This window comes from Egretta garzetta, unplaced genomic scaffold (assembly GCF_000687185.1).
Source record: "Egretta garzetta isolate BGI_Z169 unplaced genomic scaffold, ASM68718v1 scaffold27, whole genome shotgun sequence".
NCBI classification, from domain to species: Eukaryota; Metazoa; Chordata; class Aves; order Pelecaniformes; family Ardeidae; genus Egretta; species Egretta garzetta.
In genome coordinates, this window is record NW_009260400.1 from 1,122,706 (window position 1) to 1,148,321 (window position 25,616).

The following is a 25,616-nucleotide window of genomic DNA, read 5'->3' on the forward strand; positions in this document are numbered from 1 at the left end:
ACGGGTTAACACGTTGTAATAGATGGCTGGTTGTGGCTGTCTATGTACATGTATATGCTTGGCTGTTTTGCTGTTGGTTTAACCTCATGTTTAAATCATGTGTGTTTTCAGCCCTCACAGATACATATATATCTACACATGCATATGGATGTGTCTCCATTTTTAATATGTATAAAATAATATATATGCAAGTAGTTTACAGCTAAATTAACATCAAATTCTTCACAAGGACTTCTTTGGTTTCACTCTCCTTTGTATCAAGGCAATATATGAACTGTCATACAGCATCTGCATCCTGCTTCTGACAGGTCCATAGGTCTGCCTTAAGAACGTAGTCCAGCAAGGCAAAGGTCTCAGAGACCACTTGAAAGTATTTGCTCGATGTTTAGTGCTTGGGGGAGATGGCAGAATCCTCCTCTAGAAGACCTGTCTGTGTGCTTGTAGGTATAGAAACTGTTTACAGCTGAGCAAGAATTTTATCTTTTGCTCTGAAGGTTTCTGTACATCCTGAGTGAAACCTGCAAGAGAGATGGATACTGAAGGCTTTGGAGAGCTGCTCCAGCAGGCAGAACAGCTTGCAGCTGAGACAGAAGGTATCTCTGAGCTCCCTCATGTAGAACGCAACCTGCAGGAGATCCAGCAGGCTGGGGAGCGCCTGCGGTCCCGCACTCTGACCCGCACTTCCCAGGAGACTGCAGACGTTAAGGCGTAAGTATGGAACTCTGGCACTGGAAACTCTACACGGAGGTAGAAGCTGTTTACGGGTTTGGTTTCTAATGTGTGGGGAGTCTTGCCAGGAGGACGTGCCCAGGGAGAAACAGAATGACTGCAAAGCTGTTTTTTTCCGCTCCCCCAACTTTTTCCTACTTACAAAAAAAAAAAAAAAAAGTAATTGAAGGATTTATCTGAGGACCTACTGTTCCTGATTGCAGGCATTAAAGCCAAAAAGTGCAGTACCTTGTTCTGGCCGCTGCTGAAGACATTTACCAACATGCTATAGAATTTTTCTCTCTGAAAGGACTTGGCAGCTGTGCAGTACTGCAGTGGAACAGCAGAAAGAGTTCATCAGGGCTGAGGTGGTTAGATATACACGTAGGGCTGTTTGAAGTTTGGTTTTTTACAAAGTTTGGGTTTTATGCAGTTTTCATAAGACAGCTGGGAGCACTGTCTGTATGTGGCTAGCTGCTCACTTAAATATTGCCAGTGAGTTTGGGTTTAGAGTTCTGTCTGTTTGATACTAATTTCATACCTGTACGATTCTTTTCCTCGTAGGTCTGTTCTTCTCGGGTCCAGAGGGCTTGATATATCTCACATTTCCCAGCGACTAGAGAGTCTGAGTGCAGCCACTACATTTGAGCCTCTTGAACCTGTGAAGGACACTGATATCCAGGTAGGGGCATTTCTGACATGTGAATTATGCTGCCCTTGTAACTGCCATTCCTGTGTTGTGGTTCAAAGCTCTTCTAAGTCCACTGTGGAAATGGTCTTGCTCTGCGTTTAATTCACTGACTGGAGGAAGTACAGAGGAGAGGTGCTGCTTTCAGTGATGGAAGATGTTTGAGTTAGCCATCAGAAGCAGCATTAAGTACTTCAAGTTCCAAACTGTGGCTGAAGTAAAGAGGAACTATGTACTTACTGCCTTTGTGGAGCTGTCTGTGTTGGCTTTGCAAGGCTAAATTGTACAGGGGTACCTCTCCCTCATAGTTTTGAGACCTTTTTTTATGTCTGATTGGAAGACTGTAGGTGGAACCACTTGGCCATTTTGGGGTGTCGGGATAGGGGCGTTTAAGTCAATTTGGAAAAGAGGTGAGTACAGCTTTTTCTTTCGCGGTATCTCAGGTGTCATAACCTTGTCTTTATGGTAGACTGACCTTGCCACATTTCAAATGCTTTACCAATGTGATTTAATCTTGTAAATTTTCCAGGTGGCTTAGAAATTGTGACCCACTTATTTCTGCTTTATGACAGTTGCTTGCCCTTGTAGAGTATCTTTCTTCATGATGAAGAAATCTGTGGTATTCATTACTCAGTTAAGAGCTAGTTATGGAATTGATGTTGTGGGTTGCAGTCTGAATTACTGGTTAATAATTTTGAAGCTTGTATTCTCTCTCCTTACTGGCAGATGGCTAAATTAGGAGGGTCAAGAGCTGTAAGCTCTTCTGTTTGGCAGAAGTAGTGTGCCCTAAACTACTTCAGAAAGGAAAGGGAGACCTATGAAGAGTTACCCCATTTTGGCTATGGTATGTTATATTTAAGCATTTGGTGCCGTTAGTCTAGTCTCATTCTAGCATTAGGAGCCCTGTGGTCTCCTCTCTTCACTCAGATTTACTTATTTACCCTATTCTCTGAGAACCGTAGCCTTTCCAGTAGTAGCAGTGTGTGCACTGGGTCCCATAGCAAGGAGGTGTTTCCTTGCAGGGCGATTAGTATTAGTACTCCTCCCTGTCAGGGCTGCCTTCAGCCCTCCTGGGCTGGGAATGCAGCAGGGCAAGTGTGTGTGTGACAACCAAATACTTGGGGTGTCTAATGTGTTTCTCAAGTATGCGATTTCTTCTTGCGCCTTCACACCTCTTCACCTTCTGGCAATTCTTAGGGTATTTGGCTGTCGTCTTTTGCCCTCCCCAGATGATTTTCCCCTCTTTTTCACTTAGTTTCCAGAGCGCACTAATTTTTCTGTTGCACGATCGTAGAGTGAGATCTCTAAACCACTGGCGTTGTTTACTGTCTTTTCTCATTTTATTCCTTTGTTTCAATTTCTGATATTTCTGCATTTCTGATTGGTGATGTTAAACTTGGTACGTATCTTTCCTGACCCCCATTCTGTCTCAATTTTTTTTTTTCAAGAATTCTTTTTTTTTTTAATTAGGCTTATTGTTGCTGTTAATGATTTGATTTCTGGTGGTTTTGCTTTCTCCTTTAAGAGCAATCTTATTGTAGATTCTCAAGCCCAGAAGCAGTGGAGCCCTTGATTCTTTAGATTGTGAGATTTGTGGCATACGTGAAACATAGGACAGAGTAATTCTCACATTTTACTTTATTTTACTGATTTTACTTTACTGATCACATTTAGAAATGTGAAAGCTTTCTTTCTTAATTATACCAGATCTCACGGCCTTATCATTTGATACGGTGATTCTAGTATATTCTGGTGATGATGTCGGTATGTTTTTTAATCTCCGGTGTATTTTATTTTTATTATTATGCATGTCAATGTTTGAATGTTTTTCATTAGGATGCATTTCTTTAAAAAAGGAAGTGTTTGTTTGAATTTATGGACTTACTTGACATTATGTACTAAGCTTGCTATAAACTATTAAAATTATTTAAACAAAAATAAGGATATCTTTTAAACAAAAAAACAAGTGACAGATGAGATTACTTAATGGGAAAAGTTTGAAGGATGTGGGAGGAGATTTTTTTTTTTAAATATCCTGCCAGCTGAAGTCAAGAGATTTCCAGACATGCTTAAATAAATTTGGTATCTGACACCTATTGATTTCAACTCCAGGTGATTTCTGTGGGAACTGGGTACTTACCTTGCATAGGCGGTCCTTAAAGTCTCTTAAATATTGGTCTGTTTGCATGTTTAGGTGCTGAAATGCCTCTGCCTAGCTGTCATTTCCAATCTGTCTTTTTTGCTACTGAAGTTAATGATTTCTTTTGGTCTTGTAGGACAGACAGTTTGAAATGCAGACAATTTGAAATGCAAACATTTTGAAATACAAGCTGGATACTTTTTTCTTTACATACGGCAGTTTAATTGACTGAACATTTTTATATGGTCTATTTCTCATAGGATTTTAGTCCATCCTAGTGGAGCTTGACATGAAGCATGTGTGTAAATGTCATCTAGTAAATAAGAAATTTCTCATTCATTGTTTTCAGACTTAATAAAAATATTTTAGATTTAAAAAGCACAGTGTTTATTCTGAATAAGTTCATATTGTGAATATAGATACAAGTTATTCTCCTGTTATGGAAAAGCTTCAAATTTAGCATAAAACCAGTGGTTAATTGTAAATCAATGTGTTTAAATGGCCAAATCAGCCAATGAGATTCATGCCTTCCTTTAGGAAAACAGCTAAAAAGTATAAATGAAAAGCAGGATTAAAATCAATAATTTAAATCCAAGTTCCCCGCTTGCTGTTTTGAATTATGATTAACACTGGTGATTTATTCAGTGATCACTTTAAATTAAATCTAACTACTCATGTCTGGGGCCTACTACATGTATGCTTTGAATCTTAAATTTTTTTTTTGCAGGCCATGTGCAGAAAACTTACTATGAAAGTTAGCTGAAACCAACCTACTGTGGGGAGGTGCTCCATTTTTAGGTAATCTTGGAGGCATCTGAGTGCCATGCCAGTCCTAAATGTTTTGTCTGGGTTTGTTTTGCAATTAACAGGTGCAAGGATTTTCTGTGGTGTTTTGCAGCCCACCATCCTCTGCTCTGAGGATATTTGCAGTCAAATCTCAAGCTGTCTGGCTGATGTCGACAGTGGTCTGTTATCTGAAAGTAACTTGCTTAGAATACGGACGAGCCTCTGCCCTCATCTGGTACGCAGCTATCAGCAACAGGATCTTGTCCTTCCAGAGCAGTTTTTTATTAAGGTTTTGTTGTTAGATAAGAGGACCTTTGTGTTACACACTACTGGTTGCCCTTTAGTTAGGTCTGTTAACCAGGCAGGTCTTAAAATTATTTTATGCTTAGATGAAGATGTGCTACAAGTTGCTTTTTCCTATGTTACTATTTTTTACACCTTCTGGTGGTTATATTGGGATTTGTTTTAATTCTTCCTAGCTTATTAGTTTCATAAGGCTTCTTCAGGTTTGTTATGTTTATTTTGGGCCAGATGCAGCTATCCCTTTAACAGTGTGTAGCATTCTCCCTCTGCAAGTTGCTCCTGTTGTATTCTGGAAGGCAGTGTGCAGGGCGATAAAAGGAAGGGATCTGGTTTTATGGAACTTCAGTGTTTACACAGACATACTGGTAGGCTTTAATACTGTGGATTGGGAAGAGCTGTTCTGTTCTGCATCAAGCCTGCACTTTCTAGCATTACCATTACACTTTTTTTTTTCTTTAAAACCAACAAAAACTTCTTCCAAAATATTTAATGAACTTGTTTCACAGTTTATTGTCAGTATTGTAGGCTTAGCTGTCCTTTCTCAGGCCCATCTTTTCCTGATGCTCAACACTTGTACTCACAAGCCTGTATAGTTTGCAGCAAATTTGTTTAACCTTCAATCCCATCTGAAGATTGTCATTTGTAGATTCTTTAGCCCTTTAATTAATCTTGCATATGTAGTGTCCTTCAAGCTTCAGTGTGAGCAGGTAGTATTATCAGTTCATAAATACTTTACAACCTCATTTGATTAAGAAGCTGAAACTTTTTTTCGGGTTAGCACCTGAAACTATAAGTCTGTGCACTCTTCCTCCCTGTAGAACTGTGGTGGGGCCCTGTGTTGGTACAGCCTATGTACACCATGCGCAGGAGTAGGTGGTGCCTCTGGAGGTGAATATGGGCGCTTGTGCCAGAGACGTACACCTAATGCTTAGCCTTTGCTCACTGTTGCAGTTATCTGAAGGTTACAAATATGATTAAATCTCTATTGTATGAATTTTAGGTTTCTGCTGACTTTTAAATCCTATCAAAGCTCTTACAGCATGAAAATACTCCTTAGACTTCCTGCCATGTGCTCCCACATCACTCCTTTGCATCCAGTGATTTCCCAACTGTTTCCTTGAGCTTCTCCAGCTTTCTTACATGAAGTATTTGGTTATTGTCTCTGTTCCTTCCTTGGTCTACTTTAGCAGCCTTTCTGTAGGCAGCGTAGACGGACATGCTAGAATCTAATTTCTCAAATGACAACAGACAGCACTGCAGAGGGAGAATTCCAGGAAATAACCTGTTTCTTCTAGAGAGAGTAAAACAGCAAGAAAATCAGAAGGGAGCATCCTAAGGCAGGAAGTCCCAGGACGCTGATGTGGAATGTTCAAAAAGTGTTAAGAGAATCTAGGAATTCACCTTAACAGAAGCCTCAGATTGGGTTAACAAGCAAGAGGGACTTTCTGTACAGAATCTCTTTTAAATGATACTCCATAGTGCTGACTAAAAAGAAACGCACCAAATTGCAGCTCAATTAATTATCTGAATTATTTATCAGTTGTAAAATGTAGATTGCTTGCACATAAAAGGGTTGTGAGTCCAGGAAATGTCTCCCACTAGAGCAGTAGGCTGGGAAGATTATGAAAAAGATTTTTGGGCTTGCCACTAAATTATAGGAATTTGTATTTTTCCTTTGTCATTTCAAAGATTGAGTTCTTAAACTGCATGCAATGCAACAAACACTTCTCACGGCAAATCCAGTTCATAGCAATTCCTATGTCAAGAGTTTATCAAGATCCAAATTTTTTAAGTTGTCAAAAAGCCCTGTTTTTGCAAAATTTTTTCAAAGTTGAATATGGTAGTCAGCTGATTCTGGATGCCATATTTAGCACAGTAAATGTATGTTGGGTTTTTTGTTTGTTTGTGGCTTTTAAAAATCCCAGGTACAGGTTGATCATGCGAGCTTTGATATCTCAAAGGTGGGGTATAAGTGTGTAAACACAACGCTGGCATTCTGTTCGGGAAGATGCAAAGATGCAAACTATTGCTGTCCCCATTTTGTGAGTGCTGTCATAGCAGACCCCTCTCAGGTCCCAGTAATGGCAGCCAGAGGAGGAATTATGACAAGTATATGCAAAGGCTGCACTACTGTAACATGGGAGCTAGGACCTGACTCTTGCATGGGTGGGTTTTTATGTACGGATGTCAGAGAGGGGTTCAGTCCTGCTCTGGTAAACTTGTCTGGGGCACACGGTAGGGGTTAGTTGTAGGATCAAGACCTCATTTATACCTACTAAGATAATTTGACTGATTAGAGCATACGTTATGCTTTACTGTGTGCTCTGTGTTTTGAACGTGTCATGATGACTTGATACTAGATTTAGCCCCCTGTATGCTTGTTTCAAAATGTCTAAGCCCAAAGTCATGGTGGTAATTTTAAGAAATGGAGTTGTTCTGCCTTTTGAGGCTTGGTTCAGCTCTGTGCAGATCTGTGAAATGAATGCTAGAAATGGACATGAGCTCCCCTTGTGTACGTGGCTCATCTGCTTAGAAAGTTTGAAGTCCTGGCTCTGTTCCACTGAAGAAAAATTTTGTTGAATTATCTCATTTGTACAACAGTTTCACCTTGGCCTTCTGATCTAGGCAGAACTGAAAAGAAAGGTTGCGTACCAGCGTTTGGTTTTGATTTCTGGGTGTGGATGTTCAGAGTATTGACTGAGTAGCTCTCTGGAGGTCCAGATACAGAAGTAAGAGCTTTTCAGTCTAACCTTCTGCCCTCATTTAGATAAATCTGTCCAAGTGGCAATGAAGGCAGACTGAAATGAAGTATCTGGGACATTTGGAAGTTTTTCAGAGTGCCGTAAACAGGCTTTGTATCACGAGCAGCTGTGAATTCTGTTTTAGTGTTGGTAGAATCTGCATCCCGGGATGCTCACCCCAGCACTGTATGTTCTGTTTGTGTGTATCTATGCACCTGACTCATAATTTCAAAATGCTTACTCTGATGTCAGGTACCAGAAGGGTGTATTATTCAACCAGTGAGCTCTCACTGCTATTTTATATTGCCATTTGTGATATACTTTGTGGTATCTGCTAGAATAATACCAAAGCTTGTGGTAATCTACTAGAGTGTAACTAAAATCAGAGTTTATAAATGGAAATGCTGACATAACCTTAAAGGGGCAACCTCAAGTGCTGTTCACATCCATTGTTTGCAATAGCTTAGCCTGAAAACGTATTTTTCCTTTTGCAGATTTTGTCCTTTCCCATTTGCCAAACATCGATTTCTTCCCCCCCCACCCCCACCCCAAGTCCTTCAGTTCTAATGGAGCTTGAAATTAAGGTGGCTTTATTTTTCTGTTGCTTCCTTGTTCACCCTAATCGATGATGCCAGCACAGCTGTGGGGACCTTTTAACCATTGCAGAGCCAGGACAGTGAATGCAAGAAGACAGCCTTGGTGGGTTTTTTTAGGGTCAGTCGTTAGCTGTTGGTTTCTTTGCATTGCTGCAGTCCAGATGAAAAATATTATTTGCGGTCATAGTTGTGAATTCTTCAAAAGCTGCTGAAATCTTATGCTCCAAAAATACCTCTCTACAAAGGTTCTCAGAAGTAATTTTTTTCCTCTCATTACTAATGCATGCTAGTATCAAACCCTGCTATCTTCTTTGCCTAGGCTATCTCATTGATTTAATTCAGGATTTGACCCTTAATGTATACATTTAGGCATGTAAATGAAGAATATAAATGTCCTGGTAATTAAATGTGGCCAGAGGCAGTTTTAACACAACTGAAGAAAGCGGTGATGCGGAATGAATGACTATTTTGACATGTGGCAAATGGAGTTAAGGGACGTGGACGTGAGAATATAAATTACAGAAACTGCCTCATCTCATCTCTGATGTATTTGCACGTCTCCCTTTTAGGTAACGTGTAACAATTTTACATAAACCTCTAAAGGAAAACTGCAGCCTGCCTGTGGCTCTCTGCTGGGTGATGAGACTTGCTTCCGCAGCCTTGGCACGGCAGCTGGGGGTTCGGCAGCAGTCTCCCAGGGCCCCTCTGAAGGAACAGGTTGGCCCCGAGCCTCCCAAAGCCTGTGCTGTTCAAAGAATGCCCTGGGAAATGCCAAGGTGCGTGTAGACTGGGATGTGACTGGGGTTCAGGAGTGCAGGCTTCTCTCTTTCCTAGCAGGCAGGGGGGTTTTGTTGGGTTTTCTTTTGTGCAGTGTTTGGGTTTTGTTGGTTTTTTTTTAAGTAAAAAAACCCCAAACCAACCCCCCAAACAGCTCCTTTTGGCATCAGGTAGGTGAGTGAGTAACGCTGTATAAAAAGGGGGAGGAGGGAAGGGAGAGAAGCCCAGAACATTGGGAATGTGTTTGAGCATTTTGGGTGTTACTTTCTTTCTGCTTCTCACTTTTTCCCTCACATGCTTATTTTGCATCTAAGCAGCAGTTTTCTCTAGTTTTCGTTACTGGTTTAATAGCATGATTTAGTAACGCAGTTTTAAATTACTCTGGCCTTATTAACCTTAAAAACAAACACGTACACCCACCAAAACCCCAAACCATGGCATATTTAATGTAGAATACTCTATGGTGTTTTGTTAGTTGGCCAGATTATGCTCACTCAATAAATGCTGTGATACTGAATTACTTCAGATTTCTTTTGTTTGCTTGGTTGCATGCTAACTGGAGTAATTAAGTGGTGATCTTCCGGTTCATCATGGTTCTGATCATGGATTCCTAATCCTAAAGGGTTAGGAACAGGGAGAGAAGAGGCATGATCTGCCTCTCTCTTTCATCATGGGTAAACAAGAGAGGGTGAAAGGGACATTTCAAAACTTTATGCTAATGCAAGGTCATGAGATGGAAAAATTGAGAACTCTTGTTCTAGTAGCTATGTTTATTGATCTATTTAAATTCTGCTATGTCCTGGCACATTTTATATTTCCTGTCTGCTTAATCCAGATATGTTCTTTGCATCTCAAATAGGTACGGCTGTAGACTCTTAATAAACATCTTTGAAGTATCTATCATAAACATCTTAAAACAGAGACCAGATTTTGAATCGTAATTTCATCCCACCCCCCCTTTTTCCTCCTTATGCTGCGTAGCTCTGCCCCGTGATGAAAATTGTTCCAATTCCTAATTGAATGTGAACTTGTACCCTTGTGAAGGGGTCAAATACGGTACAAAAGTTGAGAAATCACATATCCAAAATGCCACCTCTCCTGTGCCGAGGTGCAGTCATCTCTGCTTCCTTCAGTAGCATCACAGGCCCCTTTAAAACACCACGTGTAGCTGAAACTCTGGAGTGAACCTTGGCTGGTGGGATGTGATTATCTGAGACAGAATTTCACCAAGACCCTGCTTGGAGCAATGTTACTATTGTAAGAAGTACCATGGTATTATTAATACTTTCAGGATCCATGTTGCATCTTACCAGGAGGACGGCACTTCTGGCAACGCGGTACCTCTTAATGTCATGCTGTCCCATTAATTTAGTGCTCGCTGAGGTCTTGTATTGACTACTGACCTAGACCGCATGTGCTCAGCGTGTGCAAATCAACTGTTGGAATTAGTGTTTCAATGGTGCTGGGAAAAAATTAGAATGGTTTCATCTCTGTAGTTATACAGATTGGTGAGAAGAAACAACGCTGAGATGCAAATTCTTGCAACCTGACAATTTGCCACCTCCACGTATCATGTGATAGAGCAATTACTTGGGCTAAAGAGATGGTTTTATTTATTTATTTAAGGCTCAAATGTAGCTTTTGCAAAGCACCACTCCATTTTGTTTTGTAAAATATTGATATTTCCATCAATTTTGAATCCATTACAAAGAAAGCATAGACTTTACAGGAGAGGATTTGGAGATTTCCAGTACCTTGGTTATAGCTCTGAAATAAAAGATCTCCGAGGCTGTGCTGGAATTTAACAGTGGAACTGGTTATACACAGAAGTGAACCCAATTCATCTTTGTTGCATTTGGGGGGGGGGGGGGGAGATAAAGGGGGGGGGGGAGTGAAAAATTAACAAGAAGGGAAATTAGGCTTCTAAAATATTAACAGCATTTTGGATAGTAACAGCATAAGAACACAGTTTGTGGAGTGGGTTTTTTTTTAATGTATATATTATTGAAGTAATCCAATTCTTTTCCCGAACGGACCATGGTACATCCTTCCAGTGCCTCTGTGAAAATTGGAAACGGAGACACTGGGCTTTGGGAAGCCCTGCTTATGGCGATGCAGAGATCCTGTTGTGATGGCTTTTCACATGTGGCAGAAGCTTTCAGTCCTGGTGTTGTGGTGGGTTAATGGATTTAAACTATAGGTTTAGGACTCAAAAATGAATGTTCACCTGTTTAAGTCAGTATGGCTTTTCAGTTCTTACTTCTGAAAATGAGAAATAAAGAGTCTTGCCCAACTGCAATAGGAAAAAAAGAATTCTGATCTTCAGCAAACTTCTCTGAAATGGGGCAGAGTGGCTTGGAGCTGACCTATGCAAAGAGAGGTGGGTTTGTTACCTTTCTCTTGAACTATTGGTTTTGCAAGATTTTTTTTGCTAGTGTCTTTATTACTTAAGCATTGTCTTGAGCATCTTCGTCAACTAATCTGTCATGGTGCTGTACACCATGCAAAACAAATCACTCTTCCACAAGGGAAGTTTGTGACGTGAGCGGGCCAGGCTGTCTCACTGAACTCCTGTGGTCACTACCACTGTAAAACCCTGGATGCTTGCTTTCCAGCAAAGCTGTTCATCAAATCTTATAGAAAAGCCAGCAGCTGCTGCAGGTCTCTATTCCCTCCCCTCCTTTGAACCCCCCCTAATTTACTCAGGCCTCTTGAAAGTGTTACTTCACTGATGAATTCCACTGGGGTTTATTACTAAATTATTTGCATAATTTAGCAGTCTGGGAAAGGCCACAGGTATGTTGTTGTGCAAGCCCTCCTCTCCACTGTAGTAATTAGTCAGTTTGACTCCACATCCAAAATCTTAATCATAGGCATTATCAAGTCACTAACTAATAACTGTGTAAACTGTTTACCGATGCCTGGGCATCAAATTCTGATTGTACTTAAGCTTCCCCATGCAACACGGCAGCCTGAAAATTTGGCAGTTTGCAGAAGAAATGTTTGGGTTGTGCGTATGGATGTTTTTTAACTTTCCTTTTTGAAGTCAAAATGAATTCTTATTGCTGCCAAGATATGCTCCTGAAAGAAAGTTGCAGCCTTTTGAGGTGGAACTAAGGACACATGCATTTGCTTCATTCATTTAGATTTTTGGCACAACTTCTGTTCTCGCTGCCTCCTTCCTGTTTTCTTTCCTGTCCTTTATCTCTCATCTTTCTTTCGCTCTCTTTTTTTCCTTACTCCAGTTGTATCTATTCCTTTTGCTTTCCTATCTTGGATTAATTTATTACTTCCTGCCCGCTCTTTACTCCGGTCTGTGCTTTGACGATATTTTGGGTGTAAGAGGGTTATTTACGTACTTTGAGCTAAATCATTAAACTCCTGTTTAAACAAAAATTGGTTGTTTTAAGATGTCTCATGTTGGTTTTCTGTGCACATGGAAGTGACCAAAAGAAGCTTAGAGAGATGAGCTGAGAATTTTCTATACCATTCCATTATTTGTATCTCAGCAAGCATGCACGGTGCTTCCATCAGAAAGGATCTGCTTATGCAGTATTTTGAGCCACAGCTAACAGCTGATTTTTTCAAACTTAATTGGAACAGCATGCTTCATTGTTGCTTGGTAAAAATGGCTTGAGAAGGTTGGAGAGACTTAGTTTTAAAATAACTTTATAACTAGCGTCTTACCAGATTTTGTGACTGCAGTGTGAGTCTCTGTGGACTGTCCTTTCCAAGCACTGATTTCTGGGTTACGGGATATCTTTGGATTTTATTGTGGGCTGGAGGTGGGGAAGGGGAGAGATGTCTTCTAACTTCTGTTATTTTTGAGGGAGCGAGGGCAAGGCTTTCCAGTGCTACGTGAGTGCTGTTCAAAGGCTGGTGAATGAGGAAAGACTTTGGTAAACACACAGTGCTAAACTTCAGTTTTAGCAGCTTTTATTAAACCTTTTTGAATGGTTCAGTTGGCTATTCTAGACTTGAATTGGAGATGTGGGATTAGCTGAAACTAAATTTGTCATAGAAGACTTATTGGATCAGATTTGGGACTAGATAGATATTCAGTTGCCTTTATGTGCTTACGATCAGCACCAGATAATTTGGAGGGAGAAACACTGACAAAGGTGTTCATGGGGATATCTGCTTGCTTTACTAGGCTTCACCCTGTTCTCTAGTGGTTAGAGATTGGGTAAAACCCTGAAGCATAAGGGATAATAATTCTTCCACAATATCAGTATTAAACACAGCTCTAGATACCGTCAATATCCATATACATACTGAGCCAGTTTCTAATCCCATTATGTTTTTGGCCTTGCCATCTTCCTGTGGTAGTAAGTGCCACAATTCAATTACAGATTGTGTTAAAATTTATTTCCTTTTATTGGTTTTGAGCTTGGCATCACTTAAACAGACATCCTTTCCTTGTTGTTGAGACCTGTACAAACTGGATTTCAGGATATGCCCTTTCTAGATTGCTTATTTCACAGACTTTTAACGTACCAGCACTTATTTGGTTCCTTTTTTGTAACGTTATCCATCCCAAAAGTGTTCCCATCTCGGGTCATGTGAGGGGGGTATACTTGCTTTTTGCTAATTCCCCAAATCTGTCCTGCAGTTTTTCTTTTGAGGGTGGCTGTCCGTCCAGCTTATGCAGTGTTCTTGATAAAGCTGCATCATTGTTTGCTTTCTCTGATGATAAGTTCAGTGTAGCCAAACCTGGTGTGAAAGGCAGAAGTAGCAATCTGTGAAGGATTTGATTTTAATCTCAGATAAGTGGGAGTGCACAGGTGGGGATACCATACAGTATCATGACAAATCCTTATCTCTAACTGTGTTTGCGAGCCAGTAGGATTCTTCAGGCCAGATTCTAATGTATGAGAAAAGACATTTCTGAAGAGAAGTGGGGGAGGAAATGGAGAGGAAAAAAACCCAAACCACATTTCAAATAGATGGGTGGGAACCTGCATGTTTTCTCCAGATCCTCTCAGCAGTAATTGATTTTTTGCCTGCTATGGTTACCATATAGTAACTCTGAAACATTCATTCTTTCTTTCCTCTCCTGCCCCAAGGCTTGCAACAGAAAATGGCATGTTTAAATTCTTTTACTCTGTCTGTTAAGACACAAAAACCTAAAGGCTTTAATGAATCTGAAATAAGCACTAATTCAGTAGTCAAAAGACCCACCATTGTCTTGACTAAAAGAGGTCGTGTCCATCTTGAGGTCCTGGTGAAAGCTAAATGGTGGAAGCTGAATGCAAAGACCCACCTCACTATGGAATTACACATTTGGACACTGTACTCTGCTTGGTGGGGTTTTTTTGTTGGTTTTTTTTTTTTAATAGAGCTAACCCTGCTATATTTCTCTTCTTCATCCCTGTCTAGCTTGTTTTAATTTTTCCAAGGTTAAAGATAGCTTATCCAGAAAACTTGCAGCTCATTTCTAGTGGTAAGAAGCTTGATTATTACTCAACAGATACAGTGAATCAATATTGCTTGTCTTATTTTTGGTTTGCTGTTTGACTGGAAGTTAATGTTTTGACTTTGTATTTGCTGGTAGGATGAAGCGCGTGATAGTGCCGTACATCATTAGTTAATGTGTTATGCTAAATACTTAGTTGTTCGTCTGTGGCTTTGTACACTTAGATGCCTTATTCTCTACCTTTTCTAATGTCCTCCTGACTTTTTTTTCCTATGCATCTTTTCAATGGCTTCTGTTTTTAATAAGCTTCTGATTTAGTGAATTATGGAAATAGGCACTCAAGGCAGACACCTCCTCAGGCTTGTTGCTGGAATGGAGGGGAGCTGATCTGAGAGGGGATTTCCATCAACGAGTTGTGTAAAATGTTTGGCTAAGAGTTGATCAGTAACTTGTCGCTCAGTTATATTCCTGTTAGTCACCATAGCAGAATTGTTAACTCCTTTTCTTCTTTCCTCTGGGTTCCTGTATTTCCTTGCTTTTTCCTTGCCTTGTCTGAGCCTTTTGCATTTTCTTCGGAGGAATCTCTCCAGCACATCAGGTGTGTTATACTGTGTCGTGTGAAAGCTGTCAGAAGGCAGCTAGGAACCTCTAGGCCTTCTGCCCCTTCATATATGGTAGGTCCGCCGAGTCAGTGGGGCAGTCTCCTGTGTGAAAACAATCCAGGGCTTGTCCTGAAGGCTGGATGGTTCTTGCTGACATTTAGAGGTGCTGGATTTGGGGAGGAAACGTTACATGTGAGTCCATCCATTCCCAGGAACGCCAGAACTGGCATGCCTTTTGCAAAGCATAGCCAGGAAAAAGGAAGCAAGTCTTGCTTTTCAGTCAGAAGTTATCGCTGTAATAAATACCCAAAGCTAAGCTTTGTGAAGAAATAACGTCCTTTTGTAGCAGGATATCAGAATGGATCTCCTTGCAGCAGTAAAATGAGCATCAGGGGATTGAATCTGCAGTCTGTCTTAAAGGGCAGGATTTAGCCATTTTTCTCAATAGATTTATCTTCTCTTGGCTATAGGTTTGCTCTGTTTGTCTCCCAAGATTTCTTCCTCAAACTCTTCTGCATTTGTTGCCTCTTAAGAAGTGCCTGTAACATTTTCTCTCTCTGAGATGAAATACTAATTTCCAGCCAATATATTATGTATTAGCAATGCATCCTGGCAACAAATGTTGCTTGAAACCACATATTCTGAGAGGAAGGTGGGAAGCACAATTCAAAGACTCACGTTGTTGCAGAGACGGCTCAGCGGAACATGTTGCATGTGGGAAGTGCCCCTGTGGATCCAGAGAAGGTTCATCTTGCCACCTCAGAGGAGTTTCTAAATCCGTTGATTTTATGCAGACCTCTGAGGTGGATCCTTTTGCCTTTAGCACCCCTGGTTGTTGGTGGTTGTCATCTACAGGAAAGAACATGTACCTTGGTACTGGGATATGCAAATCCAGCATTCGTCTTGTTGCAAGCGTGCTGGATGGTCATGGCCATCTCACACCAAGGAAGACAGTGTAAGCTTTTTCGCTGTTTCTCTAAAGCCCATAGCCTTTACACCAGTATACGATGCAGATGTTCTTTGCCTGGTCCATGGCCACAGGTATCTCTGTAGGAGCAAGTATTTAATAGGTTTCTTGAAACAGACTTTTTCTCTGCTACTTTATATGAACCTTACCATGGAAACTTTGAAATTGGAGTCAGATGCTGAAGTAGAAGGATGGCCACTGCTTGTAATGGAAATGGTTTTTACTGGCACTATTTTATATCCTGATCAATTGACTTTAAGCAAGTTAAACAGGCAAAAGCTCAGTTCTGCACTGCATCTGGTGCAACAGTTATAATCTAGTTGTAGGTGTTACCAAAGGGCAGACAGCCAGGCAGGCTGTGCCTTCACTTCAGTGAGGCTCTTCCTAGTGTCAAAGGCAATGGCTTGCTTGATTTCATCCTTTTTCTAACTGAAGTTCCAGTGCAATAAATTGAAAACTATCATGACTGGTATCCTGTACCTATCTGCCTTACATAAAATGCATGCAGCAGACAGTGAAATTGAATCGCTGTCACGTGTGACTAAAGGAAAGGGCTTTTTGTTTCTTTCACAATTTATTTTTCAGCAAGTGTTGCAATTTATTTTTGCAAGCTGAATGTGTAGTTAATGCACTTCCTTGAGAAGCTGAGGATGTGTGAATTTGTGGAGGCTTTTGTTCTTGGGCAGGGTAGGTATGACCTCAGAGTTTAAACGTAACTCCCGAACTTACTGATCTATTTTATTCCATTTTTTTTTCCTATCTTGAAACAACCCTTTGCTACAGTTACAGCACCAGATCTTTGGCCTTGCTGTGTAGTGTTGACTAATTACCTTAAAAAATTAACTTACAGCTTTCAGAATAAATCAGGAGTGGCACTGTATCAGCCCTAGGAGCGGCCACCGCATGGTCACACAGCACAGTAACGCTGCTTGGAGTAAGGCTGGCAGCACTGGAAAGTGCCAGAGTTGAAAGGCTGAAGCACCGGCCTCTCTGGTACTGTTTGTGAAGGCAGTGAAATTTAGCTTTCATTGGTGGGCACAGCTTCACAGTCTAAATCTTGTTTACTCAGACTGACAGTCTCACAGCTGATTCCTTTGGATTCCTCCTCTTTTCCAGGGCCATCGTGAGTATGATTTAAGTACAGTGTTGCCCTTCAAAGTGTTTATATGAAAGCAGTGCCTTTTGATACACCATGGTACATTCTGACAGAGTTATCTTATCTGTGGGATCATCCAAGCTTTATTATTTATTATTAATATTTGCATTAATACCAAATATTTACTTGCTTGTTGCTTCTGATAGCCCAGCAAAAGTAGAATTAAGGAGGAGCTGTCTCTTGTTCCTTGTGGTTTGGGTTATTTGTTTGTTTGATTTTTACTATTAATCTCTTGAAGGACTTGCATAGGTGCTGCTGGGAGCACCTGCTGAGCAAGCTATTGCTACCAGTAGGAGCAGCAAAACTCTGCAGATGTCAGATGCTATGTGAAACGTCTGTGGTCAGTAGTTAGATGTGTTTATTTTAAAAACAACCTTAGTGATTCTTAAATGTAAGTGTTACTGAAATATCTTTTAAACGGAGTTTTAAACTTTATTTTCAAGAGAAACTTCAGCTGGTTTGGAGCACAATTACACTGACAGGTCTAGGATATAGAAGTGCAGGGAAATGAAGGCTGAAATAGGAGCAGGTTCTGCTAATCAGTATTGAGTGTAACTGTGGACATCTTGGGACTGGAATATCCAGCAGAGCTGTGATTCGATGGATTGGATTGTTGGAGCGTACAGCCGGGGGTATTGGCAGCACACACCTGCCTGGCTTCTGCCTCCGTTTACAGCAACTTCTCTCTCGTTGAATATTGTATAGTTGAAAAGTTGGGGCTGGGCAGGGCCAGCACAGGTGATGACTAATAACAGGAAAATGTTGCCCTAAAACATCATAATCATAACTTTATGTTAATGACTGGCGTGATTTTTTCTATGTCTTTTTTTATGTCAAGCTAAAATAGTTAAGAGATTCAATTGCACGTGGAATATTAAACTGGATTTGTGACGGTGCTTTGACTTCACGAGATTTATATTGACATCTAAGAAACTATTATCTGTCCTCCATAGTTTGGAAGTGTCTAATGACAAATTGTACCTTACGTTATTTTATAGCACTTACTGTGAGAACGTTATTTTGTAGCGCACATTGCTAGAACACCTAAAACGGAGCCCAAACATTTAGCGTATGAAGCCAGAGGTTATAGATGAGATATAAAAATGGAGAGCATTCTGGAGTTTTGGGGTTGTTTTTTTTTTTTGGTTGGGGGGAATTTCGAACAAGGCCTCAGAGCCAAGGATATAGGATTTCAGCACTTTAGATTTATCCACTGGTACTTGCTGCCTGAGAGCAGCACTTTCAAAACAAACCAGCAAACTGCTGTTGGATGTTCTGGGGATGAGCAGGGAATGGTTTCGTTGTGTTTTTTTGTTTTTTTGTTTTTTTTTTTTTTTTCCAGAGGTTCCACAGGACAGAAGGAAGAAGGGAATGTCTGTTACAAACTTTGAAAGCAAGCGGCTGAAATATGTTCCAAGAGTATTTTGGAGCAGGAGTGCCAGTTTAAATATTTATGCAGTGTTTTATTGCACTGATTCAAATATTGAATAGCGCCTGACCCTTGAATTTTTGGATCCTTGCCTGACTGGCACCCCACGATGGGTATATTTACTTAGAAAACAGCCTTCTGTGGCAGCTGTTTTTCAGCATAGGAAATTGGGAAAGCTGGATTTTCATCCAATTTTTGTCATGATTTTCATGTTTGAGTTCAAGAAATGCCTTCCCATGCATTGGTTTCTTCACCTTAGAAATGTAAGTTGCATTTACCACTGGCTCTCACAAGGCTCTGAGATTCTGTAGTGGAAGTTTATATGGATTTTTTCCTTTTTACTATTTCCTCAGACCTCTGTATTGTTCACAGTCCTGATCAGTATTCAACAGCATTTAACTGGCCTTCACCTTTCTTCCCTCAGATACCAGACCTTGTAATAAATACGGTGGTTTCTCTCCATTGGTAGTCTTCTGGTTTGGCAGCATGGGGAAGCGCAGCCCTTGGCTGCCCCTGTGATACAGCGACTGTTAGCAGAGCTCCTTTCTCCACCTGAAACAAGAAACTGAAGCTGTGCTGCAAACACCTGTCCGCTAGCAGCTCTGCTGAAAGCACCTTTTTAGTGTAAAGACACCTGCAGTGGCTGTCACCAGCCTGGGCTGGAGATCTTCAGCTTCTCTGAGCTGAAATTATGCTAAGACTGCTATTAGTTGCTGCCCTGAGCTGGAATTGTGGCCATGCATCCTTTTAAGCTGGTGTTTGATTAGAGTCATAGGCTAAAATTTGAGTCAATACAGCTACTGCCTGCTACCCGATATAATAATTTTATGCTGCAGTATTTTGTAGTGTGGTGACTCTTGCTTGAGATGGATTATTTGGGATGTGCCTGACTGTGGGTAGACAGAGATGAAGTAGCAAAATCTAACAATCAGAGGTCTGACCTAGCCTATTGCTGGACATGAACCCAGCTGCTGAGCTTGGATCAGGCACCCGTGAACTGCTCTGTGGTCTGTGAGCACTTGTATATCCCTGTTCCTTGCAGCAGCGTTGGGTCCTTTTGCAAAGCTCAACCTCAAGGTGCAGAGGCCCCAACTTTAAAACGGGAGCAAAAAGTCTTGCCAAATTGCCAGCCTTGCTGTGTGCTTGTTTATAACTGAAACCCCAGGGATGCAAGACAGTTTTAGCAAATAAACGTGAGGGATCTGTGGAGGGATTTCTGAAACAATCATTCTCTGTTTCCCTCTGTGTATTTGCAGGCTCTGAGAAGAAAATGGAGAATTCAGTTGGCTTGTTTACCTAAGCTATTACGCTGGCTTAACTGTTCCATGATGAAGTTCCATTTCAGTACTGAGCTTACTAGGCTGTGGAGATAAAAATGATCAATTTGATTGTTTTGTCCTCCTGTTTTTACATTCAGGGTTCACAGGACTGGATCAATGGCTGCCGCCATTTCTCCCAGAAAAACAGGCTTACCCCGCACCTTTCTGCGGACACACACAGCTGTTCCAGGCATCCATAAACCATGGGTTTTTTCCATTGTCCAGAAACATAGCAGTGGCTCAATATTATGGCCATGGCTCAGAATGGGAAGCCAGAGTTAACTAAATTTAAAGCATTTGTTTTATTGCAGAGCAATGCTGCCTGATGCTCACGCTTCCCAGAGGGTATCCGAGTCTCGAACTCTGCAGAGCTTCCCTTTCGCTTCATTTGATGAAACCTATAGAATATGTTGAGAGGGGACATACAGGACTGGTGCTGTTCAGGCAATTAAAATCTATTAAATTAAAACACAAATGTTAGTATGCTTTGAAGTGATTCTTTTTCGTTTCCTTTTGACTGAGATGCTTTTTGAAGATAAAGTTGGAACCAGGCTCCTAATGTGCAGTTGCTTGGGGCTTAGCTGTTCGAGGGTTCTCTATTTTGCTGCTCTTACCTATTGACCTGCTTGATTAATTTTGTGTCTGAACTTCTGTCCTTCTTATTTCTGACTTTTCTGCCCTGTCAGTACACAGTGGGGGGGAAAAAAAAATATGCGCAGTCCAGAGGACCAATTAGGTGTAGACTTTTAAGAAAAATGTTTGATGGCTGTGAAATAATATGTACTTCACTTCTTGCTTCAAGACTCTTTTTTTTCTTTTTTTTTCTTTCTTTTTTTTTTTTCAAGAGCTGAGCTTGACAAAGGAGGATGAGGCCAGAGGCAGTTATAAAGGGTGCATTGTATTTTTACTGTAATAGTGAAGTATTGATTGTTGACTTATTGGTAGGCTTAATGCACAACCATTTCCTTAGTTAGTGTTTGAATGTCCATTAAAATGTTGGCTTGGTGCCAGAAGATTGAAATCCTGTATTTTATAATATAATTTGGCTATCCAAAAGTACTAATGTGGTTTGGATTAAAAAAAAAGGGCAAGTCTAGAGTTTCCATGCTTTTTTGTATTTGTTAACCTTTACATACTGAAACGAACCTCTGAAGCAGGAGATGCTGAGAAGAAGACAGAGGGAGGCAGGCAGGAATCATGATGTTTTGAGGTTTGTGCTTAAAATTTTCCACCTTTTATCTTTGACATGCCCAGTGCTTGCTGAGCTGCTGATAGACATTCAAGTATGCAGACCAATATTACTGACTCTTTAATTTACTGGTTTAGAACTAGTCATTGTTTTTTTTCTAGAGGAAAGTGTTGTTTGTATTGCCTCACAACCATCTTGTGTGTTAGCAGCACTGCCCATAACGTGCCTGTTGTCACCTTGTGATTCTTCTTGGATGTGAGGTAGGGCTTGCTCTCTCTTCCCTGCAGCACTATCAAGGATCTGTGCGCAGTTCCCAGGGGTGCTCCCCTGTACTGTTTAATGTTACATATTCCACTTGGTCCCCTCCGCTTACATCTTGGGGCCACGCTGCTAACTGGACAACTTTCTAGCTTGTCAAAAAGACCGCATCAGGTTTTGAAGAGCTAGGTATGGAAGGCCTGACACTATTGTTTTTATATTTGTGCAAAGCAGCTGTCCTGATTGCAGTGGGGGCTTTTTTTTTGTATTGGTAAGGTAGACAGCGGTGGAAACTTTAATTGCTATAAATTACTTGCCGCCGCACTCAGTTACCCCAAGCCCTTCCTTTCTAATTGCTCTCTGGAACAGGTACCCTGTGCTCCTTCAGGTACATCTAAAGTTTTCTGTGTGCCATTTCTCTGTCCTCTTCTGTCTCCCTCTTACAGAAACACAAACTTTCACAAAACAAAAAGGGTTAAGCTTGCTTGGTTTTATGCATGTCTCTGGTTTTGGGTGGTGACATGAACACACTTTTGGTGGAAAATTACATTGTTTCGGCTATCTGGTTCTATCAGGTAGTATTGCTGTTTGTTACAACCTGCCATGAAGAACAATAATTACGTAAAACCAAAATACTTCATCGAGCCAGAAACAAGTACTGGAAATTAAGGGAGACTGAAACAGCTTTCTGCTCTACCAAATGCAATGAGAAATGCATGACAAAAGGTGAGGAGTCAAGAGTTTGCCCTCTGGCTACTACCCTGAGTGCTATTTCATCTTTTTCACACCAACTTGTAGCCAAGACTTGCTGCAGACCCTTTCCTGTAATTTCAGCTTCCCATTAAATAATAAGATTTTGTAAGGTAGGGTTATTGCCTGCTAGAGTCTACCTTTTTAAAAGAAATTAGTATGATACTTTTGCCAAAAAAAATAGATTTTTTTCTGTCGCTGGGAGTCATAGCAGTTGCTCCATCTCTGAAGCAAATACCAGTGTGAGTGGTACAATTACCTGAATGAAGCTTGTGCTGGTATTTGTGTTAAAACCGACCCTTTTTTTTTTTTTCCTGCCATGGAATATTTTGGGCTTAGTGTTTCTTTCCCCACCCGTCTGACCTTCTCCATTCCCCTGTTTTAGTAGTCTGCCAAATCTGATTGTTCTGTGCAAAGGCAGCCGTTGTCATTGTTCAGCTGTCTTTCCAAAACATGCAAAGATCGTGGAGAAAAACTTGCAGGGTTTTGGTTTGGTTTGTTTTTTTTCTCCCCCCCCCATGCAGTTCATATCCATTCAATTACTGTGGTTGGTCTGTGGAATTTTATGGTGACTTTTAAATATTTTGGGTTTGGGTGACAGATGATGAAACAATTTGGAAATGAGTCTCTTCTCTTTAATACTAAGTGAGAAAGAGAACTTCGGATTTTCAGCTCATCTTTTCATGGAGTACAACACTATTTCTAAGCACTCATATTCACTTTCCATGGACTCTTGTGTAGTGTGGTCTCTGTTTACCTGACTTAATCAGGTTAGCTTTAAAAGGTAGAAAAGAAAGGATGTTGCCATATAGCGATTTAATTTACACTGTGGCAACAACTATTTATAGACTTTAAATAATTGCAATGCCAATTTAAGTTGCCCTGTTCCACTCTTCTAGATACTAGCAATTGTAAGAGATGATAAACTCCCTCTCTACAGGAGGGTGAATTAATAGGTGTCCCAGTAGGCCTGAAAGGAGCAGGATTTGATTGCATTCCTCGAACGCTTAACACCTAAGGCTCTCAAATTAGATAGTGAAGAGAATCTGTTGAGTGAACATGTGGACTTCCAAGAAAAGTCCTTGCCTGGTAATGGAGGACCCTAGGGAAAATGCATTTTGGGTAGCAGTAAACTTCAGCAGCTGGAAGGTCTTGTTTGGAGCAAATTATTAATAAAGTTTTCTTTAAAAAAGAAAACAGGGGTTCTTTATCTTTGCCTCCAGCATGTCCTTACTTCCAACAAATATACACAGGAATTAACGTTACTTGCAAGACCCTAGTTCAGTAATAGTATATGAATAATATTTTACATCACAACTGATTAGCAACTAATATTTGAATATAAAAATATGCTTTGTGTGTTGTTATCACCATACTACTGAAACTGCTGGTCCACAAGGAAGTGTTTGCTTCATGAGTAGTATATGGAGAGTTGTTTGACTCAAGCTCTGAGTAAATACATTGGCAGCCTGTGATATTCCACTCAGTAACAGCGAGAAGGACATTGCTTCATTGGGCGTCTCTATATTATACAGCATGGTGCAGCAGTAGGGCTGCAATTCCTCATGAAGATGGCTGGGAGATGCCCAAGTCTTGCTTGATGACCAAAGTTAAAGCAGCTGCATTACTGGATGTACCTCCTGAGTGCTAAACATTGTGTGTTTACTACTTTTCATTAGTGAAATGTACGTTTTGGAATCCTGTCTGCCCAATTTGGCTGTCTTCTGGCAGGATCTCCTGTGGTAAGGCATTCCAGACTGTGCGTGCCTGAGCCCGCAGCGCTGCGAGATCTCTACTGATAACTGGAGCCTCTTCTGGTCAGTGCTGGGGAAAAGGATAAATGATATTTGGTGGGGCTGTTTTTCATGAACTTGTGAGTTATATGAAGTCAATGAAAATGGCTGGTAGCTAGTGGAGTTCCCCAGGGCTCGGTACTCGGCCCAGTCTTGTTCAACTTGTTCATCAATGACCTGGACGAGGGGACGGAGTGTACCATCAGCAAGTTTGCTGATGACCCAAAACTGGGAGGAGTGGCTGATACACTGGAAGGCTGCGCTGCCATTCAGCGGGACCTGGACAGACTGGAGAGCTGGGCGGAGAGGAACCTGATGAAGTTCAACAAGGGAAAGTGTCGAGTGCTGCACCTGGGGAGGTTGAACCCCATGCACCAGTACAGGCTGGGGGCTGACCTGCTGGAGAGCAGCTCTGCTGAGAGGGACCTGGGAGTCCTGGTAGACGACAAGCTGACCATGAGCCAGCAATGTGCCCTTGTTGCCAAGAAGGCCAGTGGTATCCTGGGGTGTATTAAGAGGAGTGTGGCCAGCAGGTCGAGGGAGGTTCTCCTCCCCCTCTACTCTGCCCTGGTGAGACCCCACCTGGAGTGCTGTGTCCAGTTCTGGGCTCCCCAGTTCAAGAAAGATGAGGAACTGCTAGAGAGAGTCCAGAGGAGGGCAACTAGGATGATAAAGGACTGGAGCACCTCCCCTACGAGGAAAGGCTGAGAGAGTTGGGCTTGTTCAGCCTGAAGAAGAGAAGACTGAGAGGGGACTTTATCAACACGTACAAATATCTTAAGGGCAGAAGTCATGAGGATGGAAGCAGTCTGTTTGCAGTGGTGTCCAGTGACAGGACTAGGGGCAATGGGTGCAAACTGAAACATAAGAGGTTTCAGTTGAATATGAGGAAAAACTTCTTTACTCTAAGGGTGACAGAGCACTGGAACAGGCTGCCCAGGGAGGTTGTAGAGTCTCCTTCTCTGGAGATACTCAAGGCCCGCCTGGATGAAGTCCTGTGTAGAATGCTCTAGGAGAGCCTGCTTTAGCAGGGGGGTTGGACTAGATGATCTCCCGAGGTCCCTTCCAACCCTTGCGATTCTGTGATTCAGGAAAATTCACTGACAAAATAATTCCCTCAAAACCTGCAATGTGATCTTTATGCTTGTTTATAGATGCAAAGCTGCTATCTTTAAGTGCAGTAGCTGATCATATATATCCAGCAGCAAACAGGTAAGCACAGTAAGGGAGAAAGTCACAGCTGGAAGAAATAACTCATCCATTTTGAGCAAATGGAGCTTCTGCAGTGACTGTGGGGGCAGGCATGTGGTCTCTGGGTACCCACTGAAGCCCTGGCTGTTCTGCAGGGCTGGGACAGAAAGTAAGTTCTGTGTTGCTTTCTGCAGTGAACTTGCAACATGGGCACTTGTGTAGCAGGAGCTGAAGGAAGATTAATAACATGTTTTTGTTTAAACTGCTAATCATCTTTAGATGCTTTAGTCTTGGCTGCCGCTGATCTAGTTCATGTTTGAACTAGTGACCTCTATTTGAAAGTCACTTTGTCCTTTTAATAGTTTTCTGAGTCAGCCTCTGTCCCTTCCTGAGAGTTTCTTTATCTGTACACTTGAAAAGGTTGTTCTTTTTTTGTGAAAGACTAATCCCCGTTTTGTATGGCTATGCACATTGCGTTAAATGAGAGCTGTGTGTATTCCCCTCACTCGCCTTGAGTAAGTCCTTGCTTCTCTTCTGATCTGACAGTTTGTAACTTGGTTTTCAGTGAGTTTCTGTTACCCTCAGTTTTGAAGGGTTTGGATGAGCAAACAGGGAGAAGGTGGTGGTGAGGTTCTCCTCCCCTGCAGCCCAGTCTTTCCAAATCTCTGCACCAAGTTTATGGTTTTGAGTTTGACCTCTCTCCAGACATCTGACGCTGCTAGAAGTGTCTGCCTAATCACAGCTAGCTGACCTCCAGACACGTAGCATTGTCATTCCTTCATTATCTTGATTGAGCTCCGAGATTTG

General features: G+C 41.4%; 1 protein-coding gene across 1 annotated transcript in view; it reads left to right on the top strand.

Annotated features, from left to right (window-relative positions):
- The first annotated feature begins 501 nt into the window (after window positions 1-501).
- The window catches only part of NUP93 (nucleoporin 93), an 80,633-nt gene continuing 55,518 nt past the window's right edge, over window positions 502-25,616 (top strand). Inside the window, exons 1-2 of the mRNA XM_009643257.2 lie at window positions 502-708; window positions 1,273-1,390. Of these exons, the coding sequence (XP_009641552.1) occupies window positions 530-708; window positions 1,273-1,390 (297 nt within the window). The 5' untranslated portion in view covers window positions 502-529. The remainder of the gene's footprint in view (window positions 709-1,272; window positions 1,391-25,616) is intronic.